At 44.6% G+C, this 14454-nt stretch overlaps 1 protein-coding gene across 4 annotated transcripts in view; it reads right to left on the reverse strand.

Moving 5' to 3' along the window:
* Mitf (melanocyte inducing transcription factor) overlaps positions 1-14454 on the reverse strand; it is a 202275-nt gene that overhangs the window by 16779 nt on the left and 171042 nt on the right. For all 4 annotated transcript variants that reach the window (XM_032906035.1, XM_032906033.1, XM_032906034.1 and 1 more), the window contains exons 3-5: positions 8580-8807; positions 7477-7560; positions 5516-5611 (exon numbers count right to left, since the gene is read on the reverse strand). In XM_032906035.1, the coding sequence (XP_032761926.1) occupies positions 5516-5611; positions 7477-7560; positions 8580-8807 (408 nt within the window). The remainder of the gene's footprint in view (positions 1-5515; positions 5612-7476; positions 7561-8579; positions 8808-14454) is intronic.

The raw sequence follows: 14454 nt of genomic DNA on the forward strand, positions 1-14454 counted from the left end.
CAGGTGGGACAGGCAGGTGGGCAGTTCTCAGGGAAATGAGCACTTATAGAATCTGCATAAACATAATACACACACACACACATACACACACACACACACTCACACACACACACACTCACACACACACACACTCACACACACACACACACCTGGCACGCACGCCAATGAATATGCACTGTGCTAATTTAAAATGTCCTTGGACCACGTTTCAATGTCTCCCAGCTAAGGCTCTGATAAACCCTGCCTGATTATTAGCAGTCATTGCTCTGAGAGCTTCTATTGAGAAACAGGTCACCTCAGGGTGAACCTTGCTCTCTGTGTTTGGTTTTGTTCTTGTTCAACTGAAGGGAACGAGAGAGAGAGAGAGAGAGAGAGAGAGAGAGAGAGAGAGAGAGAGAGAGAGAGAGAGAGAGACAGAGACAGAGACAGAGACAGAGACAGAGACAGACAGAGAGAGACAGAGAGAGACAGAGAGAGACAGAGAGACATTAGCATGTTTACATAGAGCACTAGAAAAGGCCAGAAAGACAAAACTTGCAAAAGCTACTAGGAACTGAAGTCTAAACTTCAGTTCAGATCTTTAGCTTTGGGGGACTTATGCCTGAACATTAATAAACCAAGAATACAAGTTAAAACTTGCAAACAGTGAGCTATGAGATTAATCCAGTGGCTCTAGAAATAGAAACTGTGAGGGCCTTATGTCCTCATATGCAAACTGGATATGAACGTGCACTTCTGTAATGATATTCATGTGTTAGGGACAAATGAGAGACACATGTAGGTACAACTAGTTAAAAAACAGGCGTTGTGGCACATACTGCCACCCAGACTGTAAGAAAACAAGCAGGAGGATCAGGAGTTCAAGACCAGCAGGGGGACTACATGAGACTATCTCGAAAATCCCAAATCAAAACCAGTCATTGAAGAATGTATGTTAAAGAAAAGGGAGAGGAGAGAGAGAAGAGAAGGGGGAGGGAGAGAGGGAAGAGAGAGGAGGAGAGAAGAAAATGTGGGATGGAGGGAAGGAAAGGAAAGGAAGAGGGGAAAAAAAGAACACAATTTTGTGGTCCTCTTTCTGGGTTAGAAAAGAATCCCCTGCTATGGTTAAGTCATAATGGATGAAGAGAGGAAGAGACACATGTTGACCTGTCTGACCTACATCTTGGCTAGACTTTCTATGCAAAGCATTTATACCTCTGGGCAGGATTTCACTTCCATACACAGGGGCAGTGTGGACCCAGAGAGCCACAGTCTGGTTAGCTCAGGTAAGACTAGGTGAGGGTGCTGCTGCCTTTGCCCCAGCCATAGTCTGAACTGAGCACACTGGTGCCTCTTATCACCAAAATGAACATTTTCCCAAGTGAGTGATCACTGTAAAATGTTGTTTTTCTCTGTGGATGGGGCCCTTCCTCCATCTGAATATCAATTGCACAGTTAACACAAGTAAACAGGGACTTTTATTCTTTGTTTGGGAGAGTACAATAGGGCCCTTGTGCCCTTGGAACAGTTACCTCTAGACCTCAATTCCCTTAGGATAGCTTCCTTCCAACGTTCTTTCCACTTTTCAAGAAGTAGTTAACTTGAAACAAAGGATTTCAAAGAGTCAAATAAGCAGGGGGAAAAAATACCTAAACTAAATTTAACAGTCAAGTTCAACTTCAGTGTGGGGGTGGGGAACGATTAAAATGGAATAGGTTGCAGTTGGTCAGTTGTTCAACTTAAGACAACTGAACCCCAAGATGATCGACACCCAGTGGTGGTCTTCGCTTTGACAGGAGCCTATTGGGGCCAGGCTACTTCTTGTGAATAAGAGTTTCAAGTTCTCCCATCAAGTCAACTGCAGTTGATACAACACTTTACAGACAAGGAAACTGAGGCAGAGAAATCAAATGGCTCACTCAACAGTGCATGCATAAGGGCTGGGGTTATAGCTCAGTGTAGGACCACTTGTCTAGTAGGTATGAGGTCTGGAGTTCTACACTCAGCATGGCAAAACCAAAATAAAACTAACAAAACCTACATGTAGAGTGAGCTTCCAACCTCTACATAATGCTGTCTTGTTATCAGGACAAGAAGCCCGTGAGGTGACACTTTGCTTGATCCAGCCTGAGACATGCAAGAAAAAGAGTTCACCATTTCCTGTGGAAGATTGCTTTGTGGGAATCCCCTTGATATGGCCACACTGCTATTCAACTGCCCAGTTCCATGAACAGGGCAGTATGGTTATCCCTTCCAGGTTGTGAGCTCAAGATTAGAAAGCTTCCCTTTACAGCTAGCTCCTTTATCTTGCCCAGGATGCATCTACTGTGGACCTCAGAATAGAACCCGGGGCCTCATACATCCTAGGCAAATGCTCTACCACTGAGCTAAGACCCCAGTCCCCCAGATAGATGTGGACAGATGCTGTCAAGCTTGGGGGAAAGTTTCTCAGGGCTGGTCAGCTAATGCAGAACTAGACTTCCGTGCACAGTGTGCATTCTATTCCTTAGAAGGGCTGGCAAGCACAATTCAGCTGGGAGTGAGCTGGGACCATGGTGCTAATGTGCAAATCACTGCGAGGGACACCATGGCTATATAGCAAAGGTTTCTGACAGAGAGTGTGGCACATTGTTGAGCCTTAATGACTACCAGCTGAAGAAGCCCACGCTAGTAAAGGTATTTGATCTTGCAATGAACAAATTACAAGGAATAATTAAGACAGTAAGGTTGAATGCAGCCTCTATTTTCAAAGCTAAATGCTATTTACTCTTTGTTAGGTAGGAAGATAAACGAGTTAGAAATAATTAGCAGCCCTTTTTTTCCGATAGCATGCAAGTGTGCAGAGTAAGAGTACACTTTGGATTTGAACCCGGGAATGGTTCTAAGTCCTAATCACTATGTCTCACTGCTTCCTTCAAGAGCTGGGTATCTGATATTGTGTATGAGTTTGAACAATATGCAAGAGGAAGTTGGTGGCCAGAGTATTGGTTTGGGTCTAGTAACTTTAAAGTTCCCCATCACCACAAAATTTAAAATCAATGATAATATGAAATAGATCATTTCACAGTACCTTTGAGTGTGCCCAGGTATGCATTTGTCAACCTACTTCCTCAGCAAAATCTCTTTTTGAGATGACCATGCCCCGCTGCTAGCTCACACCTCAAATAAGCCTGTGCCTTTGGGTCTATTTTTAAATCCCCTAGTGGAATTTCACGCAGTGCCTTATTCATGTTTATCCCAGGATTCTGGCTACTGACAAAGTATAAAACCATGAAAGCTGAGGGATCCACATGAGCCAAAGCACATAGGGGGAGTTTGGCATGGGCACTTTAATCAGACCCACAGATCACTTGGTTCTTCAAAAGAAAAAAAAAATCACAGTGCAGGGCTGGAGAGATGGTGGGGAGATAAAATCCTGCCACACAAGCATGAATGTCTGAGTTCCCAACACCCACATGAAAAGCCGTGCGTGAGTAGCCATCTCAGGCTGAGATCCCAGCAGTTGTTCAGGAGGCTGAGAGAGAAGATCTCCCAGGTAAGCTGGCTAGCAAATCCAAGCAATCAATGAGCTCAAGGATTAGTGAGAACCTTTGCCTCAGCAAATAAAGTCATGAGAAACTGAGGGAGTTGCCCAACAGCAGCCTCTGGTCTCCAAGTTCTCAAACCAGCCCCCTGCTGGTATACCGGGACACACACACACACACACACACACACACACACACACACACACACACACACACACAGACGTAACTACAAACTGCGTTTAGCTATGCTGGAAAGAGACTCTGGCTCTTTAAGGGGAAGCCTTGAGATTTTGGGGGACACGATAAAAAAATCAGTACATATTTTTAAAAAAGGAATTAACTGGACTTTCGTGTTGCTAAGTAAAGAGGGGCTGTCTTGGTCCTAGCTCAGAGCATTCACTTCAAGAAGTTAGTATTTTTTTTTTTTGGAAAAAAATGTTTACTCTGTTCAAACAAAGAATCACACAATGCAGATGTTACTGCTTTTGAGCACAGTCTCTGTTACATGTATTCGGATACTCTTTGAAATGGTGCTTTTCTCCTTGAGGATGAGACTCCGTACTCTCTCAGTAACTACCCCCTGTCTCCTTTCTCCTTAACACAGGTTAGTCTTGAACAGTAGTTACTGAAGAAGATGATAACTTACAGCCCTTATGAAAAACTGAGCAGACCATGGTCTGCGTGCACAGTGCCCTGCTCACTGCCCAGCCCATCGGTATCTCAGGCAGCAATGGTGCCATCCCAATTCAGGCAGTGACCAGAAGCAACTTCGCATGGGACTTTAAGACCTTTTTGGTAAGACAGGAATTTAAATATGAATATAAGGCTTGAAATAGAATAAACAATATGGACAAAACTGCAAGTGACACAGGGAAAGGGGCCTGTACAGCACTGTAAGCAGCTAGGGATTCACGAGGACTGGTTTATGAACTCCAGCTGGGGTGCGCCGCTCTGCTGGGGGAGGAGAGCCTCCGCACCTCCCTACCATCAGAGAATATAGAGCCCACCTACAAGACACATTCAAGCTTCTTAGGTCAAACAGACACATCTGTGAGGAGTGCCATTCGCAGTGATTCACTTGGCTAAAGAGCTCGATTGTTTTCTCAGAAGTGGAACCTTTTCATCAGAAGTGAAAATGTTTAGCGAAATTAAAAATGTTTATCAAAAGTTGTATTACTTTATTGAAAGTGACCTGGGGAGATAGCTCAGTGTGTTATAGTGCTTGCTACTGCAGGCATAAAGCCTGAGTGAGTCCAATCCCCAGCCCCAGCCCCAGCCCCAGCCCCAGCCCCAGCCCCAGCCCCAGCCCCAGCCCCAGCCCCCAAGTAAAAGCCCAGCCGTGTTGGTAGAAATCAGTGATCCTGGTGCTGAGGGAGAAGCATCAAGCAGATCCTAGGAGCTGCGGGCCAAAGAACGTCTCTGGACAGTGGCTACCCTGTTAGTCCAGGGTGATAACGTACTGGTACATTATCCAAGGTAAATTTCTAAGGCAGACAGCATCTGAACAAGGACATTCATCCAAGGTGGACATCTGCTTTCCACATACATTGGCACAGTTTTGCATATACACCCGTGTACAAATACACTGCACACATGCACACACACACACGCACACAGAAAGAGAGAGGGAGAGACAGAGACAGAGACAAAGACAGAGACAGGGGAGCGCCTGGGGATATGGATCAGTGGCAGATTATTCGCATTGCATGTGTGAGGCCCTAGGTTCAATTCCCAGCATTGAAGTAGAAAAATACAAAACAAAAAAGCAAGGTGAGGTTACACTCCTGCACATAGAGCTTAATCACAGTGTTCCTGATAAACGTGAGCAAACTTATTAATTTCTGATGTCAAAATTACCTACTTCTTTCCCATTTGATTACTAATAAATTTCCCCAAGAAACCTTGTAAATAAACTGAGCTTTGCAGGTGAGAGTTGGGGTCGGGAAGAAGGGAATGAACAGAGAATGACCTCAAGATTTCCTCAGAAAACAAAAGAAAAAGGGCATCGGTACCGTATTTGCCATTTGCAAGGCCGGATCCATCAAGCCCAAAATTTCTTCATTATAACTTGATTCCAGGCTGATGATGTCATCAATTACATCATCCATCTGTAGATAAAAAGAGCCACAATGAGAAACAGGTGCAAGGCCACCCCCAAAAGGACTTTCTTGGCCCTTTCTTACCTAAAGCAGCAGAGTCTAAGAAGTAATTATTTTCTCCCCAAGTAAAAAATCAAGGTATTACTGAAACCCACTAATAGGAGTGGGCGATAGAAATTCACTTAACAGCTAGCATTCCAGCCATTAGTAGGCATCAAGAACTCATCTGGGGGATTTCCTCCTGGTACACTATCACCCTGGGGGCAAGGGTACTAGCAGGGTAGCCGCTGTTCAGGTGTAGCGATGAAAAGCAGCGTAAAGCCACACCAGGAGCAGAGCTGGGCTGTGATTCTGTTGAGCCACCTCCCTTTTCACTGGAAAGATGAGCTAGGAAACCCCACTTGCACAAAAGCCACCACTTCGCTTGTCCTTTCCCACAGCCTTCTAGAAGAAGGAAACACAGCCGGCTCACGGCCCTTGCATTCCACGGGGTCCCCTGACCTCTGGAGTCACTTGTAGGGAAAACACCTTTTTGTACAGCTGCCAGTGAGCTGGGCGCTCCCCAGGGAACACAGCGGGACGAGGTTATCATTACGGCTGTGGAGCTGATGTTCCCACTAGATCAATTTTATTGCTGAAGTACCAAAACACTGGCGAGCATCATAAACAACGGTGATTACACACGCATTGCAGCAGTGGCAGCGTCTGGAAACATTTCCTTGTAAACACCGTGTGCCGAGGTGTCTATACCTGGGTCTGAGGAGTGCTGCGTGGATACACAGTGAACTCTAAGAATGCCCAGGGCACCCCTGAGTTCATGTGCGCCTCCCATTAAAGAGGTGAGGCTCCAGCAGCATGAGGATTGTGTTCAAATCTAGTTTCACCTTCTTCCTGGATAAAGGGCAAAGCCTCCAGTCTTCAGAAATCTCAGTCTGCCAATCTATGGAATGGGGACAATAATGTCTATTGCCTCACTGGGGAAGGATGAGACTTCAGGAGGAACTTTCCAAGTTGCTCAGAGGATTGGAATGTAGTAAACACCTAATCTAAAGAATGAGTAACAAGTGATTTCTCTGAAGAGTAACTGGAGGAGGGCTCTGACTAGAGCTAGTATACTTCACGTTAGTTTCCATTCCTAGGCATGCCAACTCTATTTATTTGGCTTTTTGACTGAGTTGATGAATAGGATATAGGCTGGGAACATATAGATCACTTTTCTTTATAAATTTTGACTTTAGTTTTAGGAGAGCAAAATTAGTGTCCTTAATGTATCATTAAAATATTACACATTTTAGCACATATATAAAAGCAAAAAATCCTATTTTGTTGTTTATGTTACATTCTATCATGTACATCTGAATAAGCACATAAATGCACAAATAAACGGTGCCATTTACTCACTGAATTATATTTAATTAATGATCTTCAGACACCGGGGAAGTGCTTGTGTGCTATTATTAACTTCCTGAAACTTCATAATATGAGAGCAGAGAGTTTATAAAACAGTGCAGGAACTGACACAGCTCGGCTTCTAAAGTATGTTTTAGAGGGCTGGTACCCGACATGTGTGGTGATTTATGCAAATTAGATCATCGTGCGTCTTCCATGACAATCTATGTATATTTCCCTCTCCTGGGACTGTGAGAAACTTAAGGGGCAGGCACATTTCATCTTCTTCGTTGTTACATAGTCATTCATGAGTTACTATGAAGAAAATGGCCCTGTTCATAGATCTTTCTATCAAAACAAACAAACAAACAAATCAATGGGAGGAAAGGAGGCCCTGAGGTCATCAGGAGCTTTGATCATTCACAAATATAGATTCTCACTCATGATCAAATGTTACATCCTCAGCCTGCCGGGTCATTCAGTACCTGCATGCACGAAGCTCGAGAGTGCGTGTTCATACCTGGGCACTCACTCTCTGCCCTGCTCTGCTCCTCAAACTTATAAAACGCCTGCAGAAACAGAAGCAGAGACAGTCCATGACTTGGATTTGCAAACACCTTTGAACAGCACATTCACAGGATGTTAGTGACATAGCAAGGCAATGGATGGAGCTCTCAAACAAGTGGATGGGAACCAAGGAACACGATAATGCTGGGGTCTTGGGTGAAGGGTATGGCAGATACTGGTGGATAAGAAGTGCTCTGCCTGGGCAGAGGGGAAAAGACTTAGTCCCTCAGTGACTGAAATAGCCCAAAAGTTGTGTGACAGTCACTTGTGAACTCACATTAACACTTCCATACATAGTAGGCCTCTACTAAAATGAGGCTCGCATTCTCATAATTTGGAAATAACAGGCACTGAATCACAGCAGTGCCCCCCCAACCCCCGCCAATTTTATGCTCCAAATTTTGATAGAAAAATTAGCTTGAGGTTTGGAGTCTTGTCTCTAATCTAGCCTCTACTGAAGCAGACTCACTGAGCAGCCGATCATTATGAGATTGACCGGATATGGTAATAAGTCCCGATCTTCCTTTAAAATACCAATTCCAGTCCACCCATACATGGTCCATGGTTTTTTCTTTCTCCAACTCCGTGAAACATAAAAATAATATCCCCAACATTCACAGCAAGCAGAGCCTCTAAGCCTCCTGCCGCACACCTTTTCTATTTTTGCTTTTTCCCTTTCCACCTTCCCCTTCCTCTGTCTGAATGTTCGCCGCTTCACAACCGGAAGGCATAGAAGGGGAGAGAACACTCATCTCAGGAAGGAGATGGGGGCAACGGGAGCCATCCTCGCCTCCACATTCCACTTACAGCAAGTCTGGTCTCCTGCCTTGTGCAATAAACCCAGTGACCTAGTCCTCATGACGGAGGCTGAAATGTGAAGGGCCACGCCAGTAGATCTAGGACACAGGCCGGTGACGTGACCAGGTGGACAAGAGACAGTCCACCGCTAAGGGCGAGTAGAGTATCCCACAGACAGTTAACGGAGTGTAAGAAACGGAGGAGGAGAGGAGATGTGAATTACCTCTTTTTCACAGTTGGAGTTAAGAGTGAGCATAGCCATGGGGCTGTTGGGTGCGCTGCTCCCCGGCACTGGAGGCATGGCATGGTCGCCAGGCTGGTTTGGACATGGCGGGCTCAGGACTTGGCCGGCATGTTTGTTTGCTAAAGTGGTAGAAAGGTACTGCTTTACCTGGTGCCTCTGGGCTTGCTGTATGTGGTACTTGGTGGGGTTTTCCAGGTGGGTCTGCACCTGAGCATGGCCACGGAGGGAAGAGAAGATAGCAGTGTTATTCGGGGGTTTCAAGCACCTCTTCCTGTAGCAGACATTGTGAGGCTGGCCAGTCAACCAACAGAATAGATTACCAATCCCCTGTAAGGTACTGGTCATTGTGCTAAAAATATAAAATAAAATTGACAGTACTAAAGCTGAGAATTTAAATCGCAGGATTTGTTGCCCTTAGGATCCACAGTACAAACTGTGTTTGACCTCCCTGATAATTAACTATCCATTCGATTCTGTCCTGGTGCCCTTTTTCTCACAGCTAGTTATTAAATACTTGCAAGTATCTATGAGAAAAAAATCTCCCCGACACAAAATCAAAATAACAAACTTGAAAATGCACAATTCTGTTTATCCCATTTTCCTTGGCAAATAGAATAGCTTTCTGTTAAAACATACGTATATGCACAAAGACACACAATCATGCACACATTCTCCACACCCAGTAGCACACACACTCAGAATCACACTCACAGATAAACATACACACACACACACACACACACAAAACTCCACACGCACACGCAAAATCCTTAAGAAATAACTATAAAATTGACATAGAAATAATCATAAATATTGCCATGTTTAAATCAAAGAGTTATGGGTTACTACCTTTCATATACAAAAATATGATTATTCAGGATATTAATTATGAATGGACACAATGGAGAAAGCAATTCTACTCAAAGCAGTTACATTCAAGTGAGTACCACTTGTATGTGTGTTTTTAAAGGCATACATATTTAGAAACCAGCACGGTATTTGCTGTCCATTTCCATAAACGCTAACAGGGAATTAGAAATGCCTTTTTTTAAATAAACAAAATCAATGACATTCGATTTAAAGTTACTTTTCACTGACAAACACAATTTTATCTCGTACACTCTAAACAAGAGCTGGTGGGGAGAAAGCAGTTACCTACTAGGGAAATAAATCTTACTGCTATTAACTATTTCTAAAACTATAGTAAATTACTTCTTAGGGCATCGGAAAATAAATAGCATTAAAGGAGCGGATCTGTCCTTATTTTGAATGACATTAAAGAGACTGATCTATATTCCCTTGCGTCAGGCTGCAGGTGTGGATGGGAACGAACGCTCACCTGGTAGTGACTGTATTCTAGCATTTCCAGCATAGCAACGTTTCAGACAGCCCCGAACCGAGGAGACGCCGCAGATCACTTATTCCTCTCCCTCTACTCTCTGTAATTCCAATCCGGAGAGCGACCGGCATAAAGACCGCACCATAAACAAGGCATCCCAAGGCACCGCCGGAGACGTTATCACAGCAGCTCAGCTTATAATAACCTAAGCTAATTAGTTATGCATGTAAAAAAAAGCTGTCCTCACAAGGGACTTTTTTTTTTTAATTCCTACTAGTTTGGTCTTAAATATTGATATCAGTTTCCCTGCTGGCTTGACGTCATGCTTTTTTTCATAGATATAAAAGGACCTTTTTAAGGGATGAGCTATCAAAGTCAAGCTCACTGTCAGATCAAGGCCAAGTCCCCATTCATCTTTCGTTCCAGTAGTATTAATGGACAATGGTGTTTCTCTTTCAGCCATAGGTTAGGAGCTGGATGCCCCCTTCAGAGGAGACGTTGCCTAAAAGCTACTGTTACACACGAGACTTCCCTAATGGCCAAATACCCGTGCCATGTGTGACTGCAAAGAGATAGACTTAGTGGGGAAGACACCCTCCAGACTCTTCAGCTTCATCTTGCAGCCCAAGGGACAGCTTCCTCAGAAGTAAGTAGATCAGAATCTGCCTCTTAACCTTAAGTCAGCAAATGAGGGAGTGCACACAGACACACAGACACACACACACACACACACACACACACACACACACACACACACACACACACACACACACACACAGACACAGACACACACACACACACACACACACACACACACACACACACACACTCGCACGCATGCACAGGGAGAAAGAGAGACAGAGACAGACAGGGGGACAGAGAGAGAGCCAGAGCCAGAGCCAGAGCGAGACTCGTACTCACATAGAAAACGAAAAAGGAAAAACTTTCTCAGCTAATCCTCAAATAAGGAAGCATGCAAATTCTTACTGGAAACTGTGACTCAATCCAGGGATCCACAGTTGACGCATGTACGTCCCTTTCCATCTGTCCATCCCACTGTTTACTGATACTACATGCTAACCATGTATATCATAGTCCGTTCGCCATAAGCAGTCAGAATATAGAGACGATTTCTAGCTTTATAAAACAATTTGCCGCCCAGGGTGAAGCTAAGGTGGAGAAGAGACAAGTCTATATTTAGAAATTAGGATAGATGCTGCTTACTGTTGAAATGGGATGATGCTATTTTAAGCGTAAATATTTGCAACTCATTAATTTTGTCAAAATCCTATGGCTACTGAGGTACTTTTGGCTGACCACCTCAAATCCGTCTGGCCTAACGTGCACAGTGGGTTCTCGGGCATTTTCAGTTTTGTGAAAGGGTCCAGACGCGATAATGATGAAGACAATAGACGGGACGGAAATAAACATGAAATGAGGGCAGGGAGCGGAATGTGCTCATTTCACTACTCCCCTTAAAGAGAGACACGGCTGCACGTTTAAAAATAAACACCGATTCACTGGCAGAGCGAGCCCCTTTCTTTAATGAATCAGAATGCCGTGCTTTAGTAAGGAAGGGACTCACTCTCTCCCCAGCTCTGACACCGAGGGCTTTACTACACTTGGGTTTGGAAGTAGAGGGAAATTTTTCTTTGCAACATTTCTATCGGTTCTCTTGGGTTTTCCAATAAGATGGCAGGGCTGGGGAGATGGCTCAGTTTAGTAAAGTGTCTGCCTCACAAGCGTGAGGAGCTGCGTTCAATCTCCAGAAGACACATTTAAAAAGAGCAGGCCACCACTTGTAATCCCAACAGCACTGTGGTCATGGAGGTAGACAGGTCTTGGGAACACTGGCTCGGCACACCATCCATAGCAGCCAGGGCCTGCTTAGTGAGAGTGGCTGTCTCAAATAAAACAGTGGATAGAGACTGAGAAGGACCCTGAGGTTGACCTCTGGCCCCATATGCACAGACAGGAGGGGCTGAGGGAGAGGAAGAGGGAGCCTGGAAATGCTAGGCTGGGAACAGAGCACTGATAGGTATTTTCAATCAGACACCATACACAGGTAATGTGGCTGAGGGGTACAGTGGGTAAGGTGATGAGGAGAGAGAAGGGAGGCCTGAGGACACTGGAAGCTGCACATTTCTCCTAAAAGGAACATGGGATTCAGGCTGCAGCTGACTCGCTGTATGGGCAGGCACATCAGTCTATACAGCTTAATCACCCAGATTTTCAAAGGGAGCTGACAATGTATGGTTTTTAAGTGAAATCTCTTAATTAAAAAAAAAAAAAAACCCAATGTTCTATTTTTCCTGTAGCATAGGACAAAGCAGACACACTGGGAGTGCAATCAGGGAGCAAGCCACCAGGGTGTGTTTTCTGTCTCCGTGTCTGTGGGCACGAGCTTGCTGTCACACTCCCGAAGGATGGGCTGGGTTGAGGAGTTGCTCTTCTGGGAAGACAGTGCTCGAAGATCACTGTTTCCTGGAAGTTCCCTGAGAGCTGGGTGCCTGATCGCATGGTCAGAAAAGGAGCTGAGGACTCCACACCCATGTTCAGGATCAGACAGGACACACGCCTAAGCCATTACTTCTCCAGGCCTTCAGTCCTCATGTACATGTGCATGCTAAGAGAGTGGTAGAGCCTGTTTTCAGTGTCAGAAGAGGCTTATCGAATATCAGAAAGAGCAGTCCACAAAGTTTTGTCATAGGAGCCTGTTAAGTTCTTCCAGATTCCTGTTCGGGTGAATTCTATCAGTATTCAGCAGCTGAGCATGAGAATGGGGAAGCTTTGGAAAACAGAAGAGTACATGCTAGCATAGCAATAATGACCTTCTAAGATATCACATGCTTCTGTGTGTGTGTGTGTGTGTGTGTGTGTGTGTGTGTGTGTGTGTGAGTGTGAGTGTGTGTGAGGGTATGTGTTTGAGTTTGTGGGTATGGGTATGTGTGAGTGTGTACAAGTGTGTGAGTGTGAGTGTGCGTGAGTGTGAGTGTGCGTGTATGTGTATAGTATTAGTATAGAGTTAGTTTTCAGCTTGGAAATACTCTGAGTGTCTTGTGTCTTCTGATCACACTCTGAACCACTGACGTAGACCATGTTAGCACCATCACGGCTGGGTTGCATGCCACTGTGAACAGGTCTAACCCCTGAGTGACCTGCTCTTCTCATCCTGAAGATGCTGGAGAGAGACACTACTCTGTTCTCACTCTCTCACACTATCCTTATGAGGAGGCTCTAAAACCCTCCTCATAAAAGTAAAAGCCCGAATAAATAAAATGTTGTGCAAAAATTGAGTGTGTCTGACACTTGCCGTCCGAATCACCTGGCTACAATATTCTGTATATTTACCACAACACAGAATTTACATTTCACACTAGCTGTCCACAAGAAAGTCCACGGGATCTCACGTGCCTCTCAGGCACCTCTCTGAAGGCGTCCCTACGCTCCTGCCTTCTTCATTAAGATCATGAACTGATTGCAGAGTTGGAGTGAATGCCTTCCTGACTACCACAGAGTAGCTCTGCCACTCCCTGGTGACACTGACTCCCTGGTGACACTGACAGGCTATTTCCCTCTGCGGCCCGTCAGCAGTCAGTGTAAGAGGTGGTCACAGATACCACAATGCTAGCTGACTCCCAGATCACTGCCTCAAACACAGCTCATTTGAACCGACATGGCTCTTTCTCTCCCTCCGCCATTTTCTACTGTGAATTTGAACAAATCCATGAAAAGTTCCCACCAGCCTCTCAGTTTATAATTGATTTTATTTTTTATTCAAAACGGCAACAAAAATTATTAAGGTTTTGTTTACTTGTGTTTTGGGAGAGAATTCTTCTTCATCCCATCCTCCAAGACCATTCTGTGCACACTGCTCTCTAATGGGAGTTTCCGAGAGCGGCCAATGTGCCATCACAAAAGGCGAAAGTTAGCTTTCTCAAGTGACTTGGGGAAAGCCTCAGGGAGAGGCGCCCCAGATCAGTATCTGAGTGTCTTTTTGAGGCATACTCCTGATGTTACAAGAGAAAACACAAGCTCAGAGCTCCGGGTCTGGTATAGATAATCGTGTTTTCTACATGATCCATCCAAAGTATCCTTGACAAAAAAGAAAAAGAAAAACCAAGGGAATACGGAGGCAAATTCTGATATAAAGGAGAAGAGTGGAAGCTAATGAAAATAGAGTACTTAAATAAAGAAAGACTACAAAGGACCAGGTTTACCAAGCCCAGGGCCTTTCTCCATCATAGGCTTTTACCCCTAAAGTCTTCTTATCGAAGATGGATTTTGTATTTTTAAATAATGAGAAAACAAAAAAAATGATAGTGTTTCATGACGGCTGATACTAGTATGAAATTCAAACAAAGTTGTACCAGATCACGCTCCTGCAGCTCGTTTGCATATTGTCCAGAGTTTGTTTTCTGCCACCTCTGCAGAGTATTAAGCAAGAGATAAGGGAAGAGTGGATCTTAGGAGTCCACATGGTGCCAATATCTGAACTATTTATACTTTGTCTGT

Source organism: Rattus rattus, chromosome 6 (genome assembly GCF_011064425.1).
Source record: "Rattus rattus isolate New Zealand chromosome 6, Rrattus_CSIRO_v1, whole genome shotgun sequence".
In the NCBI taxonomy this organism is placed as follows: Eukaryota; Metazoa; Chordata; class Mammalia; order Rodentia; family Muridae; genus Rattus; species Rattus rattus.